Consider the following 14,121-nt stretch of genomic DNA (forward strand, 5'->3'; position numbering starts at 1 on the left):
CAGTTTAAGTTATTTGTAATTGTAATCCCAAAGAATTTTGCAATATAGTGGATTCCTTTTAGTACACATGTCAGTGACTTCACACTTTTCATTATTTAGAGTCAAATGCCACTTTTTTCTCTATACAGAATCTTGGCTAAATCATTTTTCAATTTGTTTTGATCATCTGATGAGTTTATAAGGCTGTAAATGACAGCATCATTTGCAAACAATTTAAGAGGGCTGCTCAGATTGTCTCCTACAATGTTTATATAGGTCAGGAACAACAGATGACATTTAACACTTCCTTACGGAATGCTAGATAAAACTTCTGTTTTACTGTATGACTTTCCATCAGTTATTATGAACTTTGACCTTTCTGATGGGAAATCATGAAATCAGTCACACAACTTAGATAATACTCCATAGGCACACAATTTAATTAGAAGTCGATTGTGAGGAACTGTGTCAAAAGCCTTCTGGAAATATAAAAATATGGAATCAGTTTGACATCCCCTATCAATAGCACTCATTACTTCATGAGAATAAAGAGCTAGTTGTGTTTCACAAGAATTCTATTTTCTGAATCCATTTTGGCTATTTTTCAATTGATCGTTTTATTGTAGGTAACTCTGAATTCATAATGATCGAGCACAGTGTATGTTCTATAATCCTTCAGCAAATTGACGTTATTGATACAGGTCTGTAATTCAGTGGATTATTCCTATTTCTCTTCATGGTTATAGGTGTGACTTGTGAAGCTTTCCAGTCTTAGGGCACAGATCTTGCTATGAGCAAGTGGTTGTATATGATCGCAAAGTATGGTGCTATTGTATCAACATAGTCTGAAGATGTATAGTCCAGACTGGAGGCCTTACCTTTCTTAATTGTTTTACATTGCTTCACTACACTGTGGATATCTACTTCTAAGTTACTCATGTTGCCAATTGTTCTTGATTAGAATTCTGGAATATTTACTTCATCTTCTTTTGTGAAGGAATTTCAGAAAACTGTTTTAGGGGTACTGTCATCAATAACATCACCATCGTTATTGGGCAATGAAGGTACTGAATGCATCTCCTGGTGTACTTTACATACAACATGAAAAATTTGAATATTTTACTTGAAAAGTATATTAACTGCTCCTATATGAATTTGTTACTGAATATTTCATTATGGAGATCTCCTAACAAGCAAGTTACATCTCAGCCTAAACCACATTCAAGTGAACGTCAAGATCATCTCCTTAGCCATACCACACCATTTGTACATCTACATCTTTATGTACCTCTACATCCATGCTCGGCAAACCACAGTAAAGTGCATGGCAGAGGATACAGCTCATTGTACCAGATATTAGGACATTCTCCTGTTCCCTTCATATTTGGAGTACAGGAATAACTACTTCTTAGAAACCATATACAGGGGATTGTAATATATTCATAGATTCATCGTGTAAAGTTGGTTCTAGAAACCATCTAATTGAGTCTTCATGGATAGTTCATGTCTATCTTCAAGTGTCTGCCAGTTCCATTCTTTAACATCTTTATAACTCTCTTCCAAGGGTCAAGCAAACCTGTGACCATTCATCCTGCCCTTCTTTGTACTCTTTCTATATCCCCTGTTAGTCCTAATTGGTACAGGTCCCATACACTTGAGCAATATTTTAGGATGGATCACAGGAGTGTTTTTCAATCAGTCTCTTTGGTAAACTGTTTGTATTTCCATGGTATTCTACCAATGAACAGCAGTCTTCCACTTGCAGTACATACAGCTGAGAGTCTATTTGATTGCTCCATTTCATATCCCTACAAATTGTTACACCCAAGTATTTGTATAAATTAATTGATTCCAGCTGTCACTCATTGATAAAGTTCACAATTTTTCATTTTTGAACATTTTAAGCAAATTGCCAATTTTTGCACCACTTGGAAATCTTATCAAATATAACTGAATATTTGTGCATCTTCTTTCACATACTACTTTGTTATAAATAACTGCATCATCTGTGAAAAGTCTTTATATTATCCACAAGGTCATTAATATGCAAGATGGCCAGCAAGGGTCCTCACACACTTTCCTGAGGCATGCCTGAAGCTAGTTCCACACCTGTCAGCATCTCTCTGTGCAAGTTAACTTGCTGCAGCCCTCTTACCAAAAAATCCTCAATCCAGTCACAACTTTCACTTGAAATCCCATATGATCATACTTTTGATAATAAGCATACATTTGGTATGAAGTGTATTGCTTTGTACACCCATCCTTGTCCAGTCTGAGCAAAAGCTCCTTTCATTTATTCACTGTGTTCTGTAGATCTCATAAAGAAGGAGAACCCTTAGAAATGGGGAATGAGTTAAGGTAAGTATCAAGAAAGGACAATCATAGAACAGAAACTTACTCCATATACATATTAACCATAATCTTTCACTATACAGTTTAATCCCATTCATACTTATGTCAGCTAAATTTAATCAAATAAAAAGTGCTTCTTTTCAAAAGGCTGCTACTCCTAATTTACTTTAAATAGTTTCTGTTTATTTTCTATTGGTTGGTTATTATTGCAATGGTATTTTTCAAAGAAAATAGTTATCTACATCTGCAAATACTGATTCATGTTTACAGTACATTACTATTTGTCATGTAATTTTACAATCAACTTTGCTATTTGCCATGTAGTTAACAAAACTTTATTCTTTGAATCTTGGTATTCAGATAATTTGTAGAAAGAGTGGATAATAAAGCATGCTTCTAATTTTCTTTTGGACTAATTATTATTCACAATTTCTTGCTTTATGTTGAACACAAACTCATTGAATTACTTTGCACCAGAGTACATAACTCACTCTGAGCCATAGACGTGGAGACAAAGTCTATGTGAAAATTAGATTAGATTAGATTAGATTAATACTTGTTCCATAGATCATGAATATGACACTTCGTAATGATGTGGAACGTGTCAGGTTAATAAAAGATGTCTGTAAAAGATATTACATTACACAAAATATTGAATGACACTAATGTTTAAGTAGTTGTTGTTCCCCCCTCCCCCCATTAATTCATATGTAAAAATTCAGCCAATTATTTCTCTGTATTGTGTTGTGATTATTTAGATCACTGTTCAGCTGATAGTGATTTTGATTGTCAGCAACAAAAATTATTACTGATTTAGTATAACATAAAAAAATATTGTACATAGAATAAAAACCATAAAATTTCAAGGCGACAAAATGGGCTGCCAGTTCTTACCACATGTGGCGAAATTCCACAGACTGCCAGTAGACAAATTTAACAGTTAAAAAAGAAAAGGAACTCTGTTATTTCTCTCTTCAGGTGAGTTTTAGAAGGTAAAAGAAGTAGCTGCTGTAATATAACAAGTATATAATATCTATATTACGTGTGGTGAAGCATATGACATGTGAAGGCTGTGCACTGGACTAAATTTGGATCATAATGTGACACATCAGACCCCACATTAAGAGGGACCCAGCTATGGGTGGAAGCAAAGACATATTGTCTTACCAGGAGGCGTGGGTCCCTCTCTGTCTATGGTTTGAATGATCTGTTCCTTCTTTCCAAACATCTCCAACTATCCCTCTATCCTCTTTGAGGAAGGAAGTAACAGATCAGAAAGTTAGGTATAAGTTTTCCTACTTTTAAAAGTGCCTGTAAGTGGTATTTGGAATTTTGCCTTGTGGATATACAGTCAATGTTATCTTCTTACCTGAAATACTCTGTGTGACTAGATAATTTAAATAAATGTTGTATATTAATAACTCTGTCAACAGTTACGATATCTGATTTCTACTGATTTTCCCTCCAACACATGTAATTTCCAAATCTGTGAAGAATGTAGAAACTATTTTAACAGCACAAGAAATGAAGTTGCTACACTGCTGTGTTGTGTGTAATTTTCAACTTTGACTGATAAATATTAGCGAAGTAAAACTAGAATATCTGACAGAAAATTTCAACTTGTTTCATACAGATACCCCTAGTAGAACAAAAAGGCAAAGTAGAAATGTTCTTAGCAAACTCATAAAAAAATTTTCTTAACAATTGAGCCACTAAATTGTTTTAGAGTCATGCTCTCATTTGTGATATATTTCTCACTGTTTTACAAAGGATTTGTAGCAAACTTTTGTTTCCTATTATTGCCACTCACCTACAGAGACCATTTAGGTGCAGAATTTCAGGCTGATATTTATTTTCATCTGTGCCATACTAATTTCATACTTCCATTTTTAGCTTAGTAATCACATCCTGTGTGTTAATTTTTGATATCTAACCCCACCAGTTTTGAAAATTAACAAACTTACATGCAGTTTCTGTTCCTTCAGTGCGGCTGAGCACAATCCTAGGCAGTTACAACAGCAGCAGAGCTGGGGCCCTCCTGGTGCAAATGGGGCTCCAATTCAGTCTCGATCATTCAGAGTGCTGCAAAAAATAACAGATACTGACAGTACTGATGGTGAGTGATCTATGTGCATAGAAATGGTGTAGAGTGGAAAATAACATCATGTGATGTCTCCAGTAGCGTGAATTGTTATGAGAGAAATTTTTAAGATAAAATTATAAATGAAAAGAAAAAGACTTCAAAAGAGGTAGTTGCTGTAATATAACAAGTATATAATATCTATATTATGTGTGGCGAAGCATATGACATGTGAAGGCTGTGCACTGGACTAAATTTGGATCATAATGTGACACATCATTTTCATCTCTCAATAATGTTCAAGTATGGCATATTTGAAGAGATCATTTTTATTTTTCAAAATGTTGGATAATTTTCTAATGGACAGTTCAAAATTTATTTTGACATACTTAAAATTAAATTTTCCAAAGAAAAAGTTACAGATTATCTGCTAACATACCAGCCTCTGCAAATTTTTTAATATTTTTGTTAATGTAGCTACCTCTCAACACCTGTTCTTGATTATATTAACAACATGGGATTTATCTTTGTATATTTTCTCTTGTAACGAATATTGCAGTAAGAATGAGGCAGCATGTTTTATAGTCATAATGACAAAGCATTGTTCCAAATTAATCTGTTGACAATATAGACATGCTGAAATTACTGAAAATGTTCCAAATTAATCTACTGACAACATAGACATATTGAAATTACTGCATCTGACCACAGTTGCAAATTGCTTGTTGCAGTTGGTTTAAAATATCTGTGTATGCAGTTCCACACTTACTGCAAATGGTTGTGTTGAATTTCTTCATGAATTTGTAACTGAAGTATTTCAAAGTGTTCCATATATGTAGTATTCCATATAGTAGTAGTATATGTAGTATTTCATATATGTAGTTCTGTGGCTCTGCAGCTGCACCTGACAGTGTAAGCAGTTGCTAAATATAAATGGGAACCAGATATACATCCTAAACCAGGCTATCCCTGGGAATTGTGTCAGGATATAAATTGTGACTTCACCCACTTTGAATGTACAGAACTTGAAACTATAATAAAGTATGTATGATAGGAATGAAAAAGACTTCCTTTTTTCATTTTTGGTTTTTACAGTTTTTTTAAAAAAACTTTTTGTGCAAAATACAATTACAGAACTGGAGAATACACACTGTTTTTCATTTTTTGGATATTATGTGGTAAGAGTATGAACTGATTCTCTGAACTACTGCTTCATGAAAGATCAACTTACAATTGACCATGGGAGAAACAATCTGACTGTAAATGAGTCCCGATATATTTGAGTGTCTGACTTTGAAACTTGTTTTTTTTCTTTTGGAAATAAAACCTTGATTGGGAATGCCAATTACTTAAAATGAATTTGTAGATTAGTTGGGATAAGTTTTTTATTTTTTCGGATTTTCTGAGTTAGCAGTCTTATAACTGCTTTGATGTGGGCTGCCACAAATTCCGCTCCTGTGTCAACCTCCTCATCTCAGAGCAGCACTTGCCACCTACATTCTCAAGCATTTGTTGTTGTATTCCAATTTCTGTCTTCCTCTATATTTTTTACCCTCTACAGCTCCCTCTTGTGCCATCAAGTTTATTCCCTGATGTCTTAGGACATGTTCTATCATCCTGTCCCTTCTACTTGTCAGAGTATTTCCTTATCTTCCTCTCTTCACTGAGTCTTTACCTTACAGTCCATCTAATATCAACATTCTTCTGTAGCAACACATCTCAAATTCTTCAGTTTGCTTTTGTTCCAGTTTCCCCACAATCCATGCATGATTCGCTACCATACAATCCTGTGCTTCAGTTATGCATTCTCAGATACATGGGGCATTCAGTAAGTAATGCAATACATTCTTTTTATGAAAGCAGGTTGGTTTTATTCAGGATTCCAACATACCATATTATTCACTGTATTTTTGCAACATAATCTCCATTCAATGTGATGGCCTTCCACCACATTACTGGGTGGGCTTGTACGCCTGCATGGTACCACTCTACTTGTTGATGTCAGAGCCAAAATCTTGCTGCATCAATAACCTCCCCAGCATCCATGTACTGCTTCCTGTAGAGTGCAGCCTTCATTGGGCCAAACAGATGGAAGTCTTCTGTTAGGCATTGAGGAACCCAGCAGGCACACACCTTTGAATGCCCCAATTGGTGGATGAGTGTGTTAGCACCATCAACAGAGACATCCAGTTGAACAGGGAGGTGTGTGACTGTGGGCCATCAGTCACCTTGAATGAGAGTATCTGCATGTTCCAACTGTGTAGGAGCCACAGCTGTGTGCAGCCAGCTGGCACAATGGAGATCCCACAGGTTTGTGCAACCTAGTTGTGATGATGACAGATGCCTCACCCAAGAACTTACTATGATTTTGTTCACTGTCACGTCCCGGTAAACATTCTGCAAGCACCTTTGAATATCTATGATGTTCTTTTTTTCTCCCAAAATAAACTCAATGACAGCTCTCTGCTTGAAATGCACCTCCGTTACAGATGCCAGTTTTGAGGCTACATTTAGCAGTGCCACCTATTGGAACTTCATGAAACTAAAGAGGCTAAAGTGGGAATATTCCATGGTGTCCCACAACAAATTCCATAGCTTTAAACTAAAACTGGATGAGAAAAACATGTGTTGCATTACTTATCAATATCCCTCATATTTCTTCCTCAAACTGAAGCCCTGTGTTTGATATTAGTAGATTTCTCTTGGCCAAGAATTCCATTTTTCTTGGGCTTTTATGGTAATTGTATATTATTTGTCATGGGTTATTTTGTTTCCATGGCATCAGAATTCCTTAATTTTTTTCTACTTTGTGATCACCAATTTTAACAATAAGTTACTCACAATTCTCATACCTTCTACTTCTCATCACTTTTGTCTTTCTTCAGTTTACTCTCAGTCTGTATTATGTGCTCATTAGACCGTCATTCCTTTCATTAGATCCATTAATTCTTCTTCACCTCCAATGAGGATAGTGAATCATTGATATCCTCTCACCCCAAATTTTAGTCCTGATTTTTCCTTTTATTTCTTTTGTTCGTCCTTTGATATACAGATTGAACAGTAGGAGTGAAAGACTGCAGCCCTGTCTTACATTCTGTGTGGTGGAAAGCCAGCTGGATTCTGTGTCAGTGAATTTAAGACATTTTTGTTATACTGAACTGCATGTTCAGTGGTGACCATGGTATTGATTGATTGGTATTCCTTATGTGTTTCTACAATTTTTTCCAAAATAATATTGTTTATTTCAGAAGCATTACAGAATTTTGGTCGATGCAGGTTGCATAGTGATATTCTAGTCATAATATGATAAGCCATAAATGGAAATTTCCTAATATACAGTTTTTCTGTTACATCTACATCTACATCTACATCCATACTCCGCAAGCCACCTGACGGTGTGTGGCGGAGGGTACCTTGAGTATCTCTATCTGTTCTCCCTTCTATTCCAGTCTCGTATTGTTCGTGGAAAGAAGGATTGTCGGTATGCCTCTGTGTGGGCTCTAATCTCTCTGATTTTATCCTCATGGTCTCTTCACGAGATATACGTAGGAGGGAGCAATATACTGCTTGACTCTTCGGTGAAGGTATGTTCTCGAAACTTTGACAAAAGCCCGTACCGAGCTACTGAGCGTCTCTCCTGCAGAGTCTTCCACTGGAGTTTATCTATCATCTCCGTAACGCTTTTGTGATTACTAAATGATCCTGTAACAAAGCGCGCTGCTCTCCGTTGGATCTTCTCTATATCTTCTATCAACCCTATCTGGTACGGATCCCACACTGCTGAGCAGTATTCAAGGTGTGAGCAAGAAAAAAACTGTACATTGTTGTGTGTACAATTTTTGTTTAAAATTATATATCTGGAGAAACAGAACATATGGGAAGACAACTTGTTCAAATATCCTGCTATCATAGTTGAAACTGCCTGCAAGAAAGAAAATGAAAGCACACCTGTTCACAGCACAGCATTTTCTTTCTTACAGTTGGATTTAACTGAAAACTTGGATGTTGTTGTTTGAAACAAACCTATGCTTGTCAGAACATAAACATTTCAATGTACTATCTCAAAACTTCCTGGCAGATTAAAACTGTGTGCCAAACTGGGATACGAACTTGAGACATGTGCCTTTCATGGACAAGTACTCTACAAACTGAGATATCTACGCAAGACTCATGGCCCACCCTCAGAGCATTACTTCCAGAAACTTTGAAACTTCACAGCAGTTCTCCAGCATACCTTGCAGAATTAGCAGTCCTAGAAAGGATATCATGGAGACATGACTTAGCCATAGCCTCGGGGATTGTTTTCAGAATTCAGTCTGGATGCACTGTCTCATTGAAGATATCTGGGGATGATATACAATATTGACCAAAATGCATTTTATGCCATTGAGAAATTCCTTCATTGTGTGAAGGAAGGCCTTATATTCTGACTCTTATCTTGCTGTGAATTTGTATGCTAACTAACATGTCTATATTGTTACCCCTTTTACTGTATTTTATGATTATCTGGCTTAGACTGAGAGTTGTCTTTAGTATTATGTTATGTAGTTTACATTGTTTGCCTTAGAACTGATATTCTTTACTGTGTACAAACAATGACAACACTGACAGCATGTAAAATGCTTGAAGATGAATGAATACATTAAAAACAGCCAACAAGTGGTGAGATTCAGTTAATTGGAAGGACTATTGGAAAATGAAATTTCTCTTTGAAAGAGAGAGTTTTTTATGTGCTTGTACAACACATAGTATAATATTTCTCAGTTACATGGAATTCAGTCCACACTGGACTAAAATAAATAGTTTTTCAAAATTGTATTACGTGTAACTGCAGTCTTATTTGGTACATGAAAGACTCAAACAGAAATGTTTGAAACTCTTAAAGCAACAATGTTTGTGATAAAAGAGCATAGTCTACATTTTTATCCCTTGATATTGTTGTTTGGGAAAAGGTCATGTGCTGAAGGAAGATAATGAATACTTCAAGAAATGTGTTAATGAAATTTCAAGAACTAGTTTTCAGTGATGACTCCAAGAATATTTACAGTTTATCAGATTACACTTTGGTGATCATAAGGATAAGACAAGACATCATACAGGTGAATCTGAGCAGTCATTTTTCCTGTGCTATATTCATTAATGGCAAAGAAAGATTAATTATTGCTATACATACACACCCTCTCCGAAACGCTGAACAAGGAACATCAGGGTGCATGTATCTAGAGATTAGTAGAGATTTTCAGACATTTAAAACCAGTTTGTTGAACTTTACACTGACTGATGTTCATTAAGATTAAAACACTTATGAATCAGAGAAATTATACACTCTTTTATTGCAAACTGAAAATATCTTACTAACACTTACAGATTGAAGTTTAATGTACAGCTGCTAACAAATACTTAAAAATCTTCCACATGTATGTTAATGTGTAGATTTCATCATAATAGAAATTTGTAAATAACACATATCACATTGAATTTTTCAGCAGGCAATGAGAATAGTCAGCATATGGAGTATCCTTATGGCAATCAGTCAACACAAGGCGTGCCAGTGCAGCAACTGAGAAAACTTCAGCTGAGTGAGGATGATCGTGCACTTATGAACAGATTCAAAGCTCAGGGTAAGAGTTGGAAACATTCACAATTGTTTATATAATATAATTGCCATCAAATACTCAGTAATTTTGAATATAGTAACTGTTCTGCTATTGAACAAGAATAAATATCAGTGAAGAAACAACAGCATATAAAATGAGTATTGATTTACACACAAACCAAAACAAAAATTTTCCTTCAGTGGCTGAGGTTAGAGGCAAGGAGGAACACAAAGCTCAATGAAAATTCAGGATATATGGTCAAGCCAAACAAGAAATGTTGACAAAAACATGCCGGCCGGAGTGGCCGAGCAGTTCTAGGTGCTACAGTCTGGAATTGCGCGACCACTCCGGTCACAGGTTCGAATCCTGCCTCGGGCATGGATGTGTGTGATGTCCTTAGATTAGTTAGGTTTAAGTAGTTCTAAGTTCTAGGGCACTGACAACCTCAGAAGTTAAGTCCCATAGTGCTCAGAGCCATTTTGAACCATACAAAACATGAGCCACAGGAGAAAAAAGTTATACATTGAACTAAACTACATAAGAAATTAACAGGGTGTTACAGCTTATACTTGAAGAGCAGCAAGTAGCAGAAGCAGATTGAAAAGTAGAGTGTCTTCACAACAAATGCTTTACTTGAAGGAAGAGACTCATGGATAACAGAGAGGAAAGACAGGCCGAGAAAAAGGGGAAGTAAATAGTGAGAAGAGAGAGACAATAAATGGGACTAGCATAATGAGAGAGCAATTAACGAAAATGACTTCATCTCCCTGTCCATGACAAACTGTCTTTCTTCTGTTCCGACAAATAGAGAAAGGGAGAGCAGATATGGAGAAAGAGTAAAGGGAGAGGAGACTGACTAGGGAAAAAAGAATCATAAATAAGATATGGAGAGTTGTTTGCCTGTACCAGTATGTCCTATACAATATAACTGAAATTCGTTAATAGTTCAACAATTTGGATATTAATGGCATGCAGTCTTTGAGATTTTTTAACTAGGAAGAATTTGACAAAAAATAGATGACGTGTACTGATTGGAGAAACTACATGGGGACAAAATAGTGGAAGCGAACTAAACATGCTGTTTGATTTGACAATACATTTATATTTGTAAATATGCTATAAATTTAGCAATTAATCATGCATTTCACATTAATAGCTATATTTGATTCTGAGTAGAGACTTAAAATCATTTATTTCACTTACAACATAAAATAATTGTTATTGGTCTCATACATATCAAGATTTTAGCATTTAATAATTCCTCTTCAAAAACAGGACAACAGAACTTCTCATAACAAAAGGCAAAGGAGAGGTGACTGTTGGATATGAAATAATGAGAATTTTGAAAAGAAAGTTTGATGGAAAGTAATTAAACAGGAATCATTCAGAGTGTTGGCACTTGTACTGAAGTGTGACAGTTTGGAAGAAATGAAGATTAAATTTAAAATACTTTCAACTTTAAGCTTATTAGAGAGGGCACTAACTGTAAATTTTAGTATTTGTTTATTTCTCTCTGTGCCTTATGCCTATTGTCATGAGGGTTTCAAACATCTTGGCTTCCTTCTGGCCAAAAGCTTACGTGTTTAGTAGACCACCTTCTGGTCAAAGGATTATGTGCTTAGTAGTCTTTTTGTTGTGCCTGTCTGTGACTCAGCATGACCGCTGTATGACGAGAAGCAATCTGTCTTTTTCATAATATTGGTATTTCACTTTGCATTGTTCAAATGTTTACTGAGGTCCACAAATAGAATGGAAGTCTCCTGCTTTTCCATTATGCTTCCTTTTATTACTAAGTATGAGATTAGATATGCTTCGTTGGTATGTTTACCTTTTATAGAGTCAAAATGTTTGTCATTCAGTACTTCTCCAATTTTTCTTAAGTTTTCTGTGTAATATTTTCACCTTCACTGGTAGTTTGATGATAATGGTTTGCTTGAAACTTGACGGTATGTGTCTGCTTTCACATATTCTGGTCATCACATGTAGTAATCTAGTTATTATATCTCTGACTGACTATAAGAACTATGGTAGTTTGTTGTTGTCTCCTGCTGACTTATTTGTGTTCAGATATGTAGTGTTCTGTCACACTATGGACCAGGTGCAGCTCTTAGTTAAAGAATCTGAGCCATTATGAATAATTTATTACAGAATTTAAATTATCAGGCTGCATTTTGCACATTTCCCCATTTAGATTTTAAAAATAACCACCAGAATTTTTTGAATTGTTGATATCAAATAATGGTATCAAACATATAGTAACTGGTCTTACAGCTGCACCTTGAAATATTGGTTAGCTCTGTGTTGTAGACTTCAAGGGCATGGCTGTTATGTAGTATAGCTCTTATGGGACCCCAACGGATCTGTCCATTCAGCCTAAGGGGTCCTACCAACTTCCACATGATTTTCTTGTTCCACTGTTACATCAAAATGGAATGAATAAAGTGGCTGAAACTTCACTATTGGATTCATATCTCTTTGTATCTCATCTTTATATCTCAATTATGCTTTGTGTCATCATTGATCAATATTTAGTATTAATGATTTGATAGTGTTTCAGATAGTTTTGTTCTTTCTGGCATTGGCAGTTCCACCTGCTGTAGGAATAAGTTTGTAAATGTCGTATAGAATGTGCTATAATATGGTAATACACGTGTCACCACCTAAGCAAGATTTTCACAAATATATAGAAGAAATAAGCATGCAAAAAGTCTACTGTTACTTCGTTTCCTTGCTTGCTGATTGTGTTTGTGGGATAAAGTGCATTATTAGCAAACTTCTTTTTGAGAGTGTATTGTGCTTGAGTCCCAGTGGGTTTAATTTCCTTGTGAATAATTGCAGCATACTGTAAGTCTGAAAACAGCACAATATGAATTGAGTGTGCAGTTTATTAGGTGTACATCCAGGCAAGGATGTATATACACAATTTTAATAGAGCAATGTCCAATGCAGCTGAATGGTTGTGTGTTTGGGAAGTGAGAAATGCATTTTCACCATGTCACTTATCTTGTTAGAAATTGTAGTGATAGTGCTTGGACTGAGAATGGAAATTTTACACAATGGGAAGAAAAGAAAGAAAGAAAGAAAGAAAAACATAATTCAAGGAAACAACATTTAAATTGCATTATGAAATTTTCATTGTGGAAAAAGTGTGCCAAGTAGATAGTGCTTACTTGCTTAATATACAGACAATTCCAAGAATCCAGAAATTTTTTGAGGGCTAGATGGTCTAATGTAAAAACTGGATAGTATATTGAAGCAACACACTGAAAAATCAGAAAATCATGTTTTCCTATGTCTGTCCAAAATAATTCAAAATGAACTGCTGTAATCAGTTTATGAGGTATGCCTTAATCTTATCAGGAGTGAACAAATTCTCACAATCAAGGTTAATGAAACCACAGCCTGTGCAAATTTATCACAGCTGGCCCTAAAAATTTGATATAAGATACTGGGGAATATAAATGAAAGATTTCCACCAGATGGTGGAGCTGTAGCTCTTCTCAGCAGGTAAATGAGGCTCCAGAAAAAACATTATAGGTTAGTGTTACGATGGTCCTCCTGATATGAGTGACCACAAAAGTGGAATTCCGACTAGGATTAAAGATGTATACGAAAAAGTTCACTTCATTCACACATCATTCAAATTTAAGAATTGAACATTACATGACAGGCAGTAAGCAAGTATGCTTTTTCACTGACCTGTAAGGAATTTCTACCTTTTTATCCAGTCTCCGAGATGCACAGCTGTTCTTGATAAAATAGTGAAGAAACGTATTCCTACCTGTCCTCAGTCCATCACATGGAATTTCAAATCACAGATTGTAACTGCTGCATACAAATACCAAAACAAAATTGTTAAGTGCAGGGAACAAATTACTGACAACTGTGAAAATGGTTACAGGTCAATAAACAAAACTATGGAACTGAAGGGTTTTCTTCTAGACAAATATTTCCTCTTCTGGTTACATTTTTTAAATAAAGTCATACCTCATTGTGACATTTTGTTCCATGAACTGCAGCAAAGGAATACTGATGCAGTGAAAACTACTGAATATGTATTTCACTTTGCAGCAAGTACCCAGCATGTTATGTTAGGACCTCACTTGACATTGA

The 14,121-nt window shown here is 35.5% G+C and overlaps 1 protein-coding gene across 1 annotated transcript in view; it reads left to right on the forward strand.

Annotated features, from left to right (window-relative positions):
- Window positions 1–14,121, forward strand: part of LOC126184504 (uncharacterized) — a 747,836-nt gene that overhangs the window by 655,097 nt on the left and 78,618 nt on the right. The window contains exons 9-10 of the mRNA XM_049926899.1: window positions 4,317–4,447; window positions 9,901–10,032. Of these exons, the coding sequence (XP_049782856.1) occupies window positions 4,317–4,447; window positions 9,901–10,032 (263 nt within the window). The remainder of the gene's footprint in view (window positions 1–4,316; window positions 4,448–9,900; window positions 10,033–14,121) is intronic.

This window comes from Schistocerca cancellata, chromosome 1, assembly GCF_023864275.1.
Source record: "Schistocerca cancellata isolate TAMUIC-IGC-003103 chromosome 1, iqSchCanc2.1, whole genome shotgun sequence".
Lineage (NCBI taxonomy): Eukaryota > Metazoa > Arthropoda > Insecta > Orthoptera > Acrididae > Schistocerca > Schistocerca cancellata.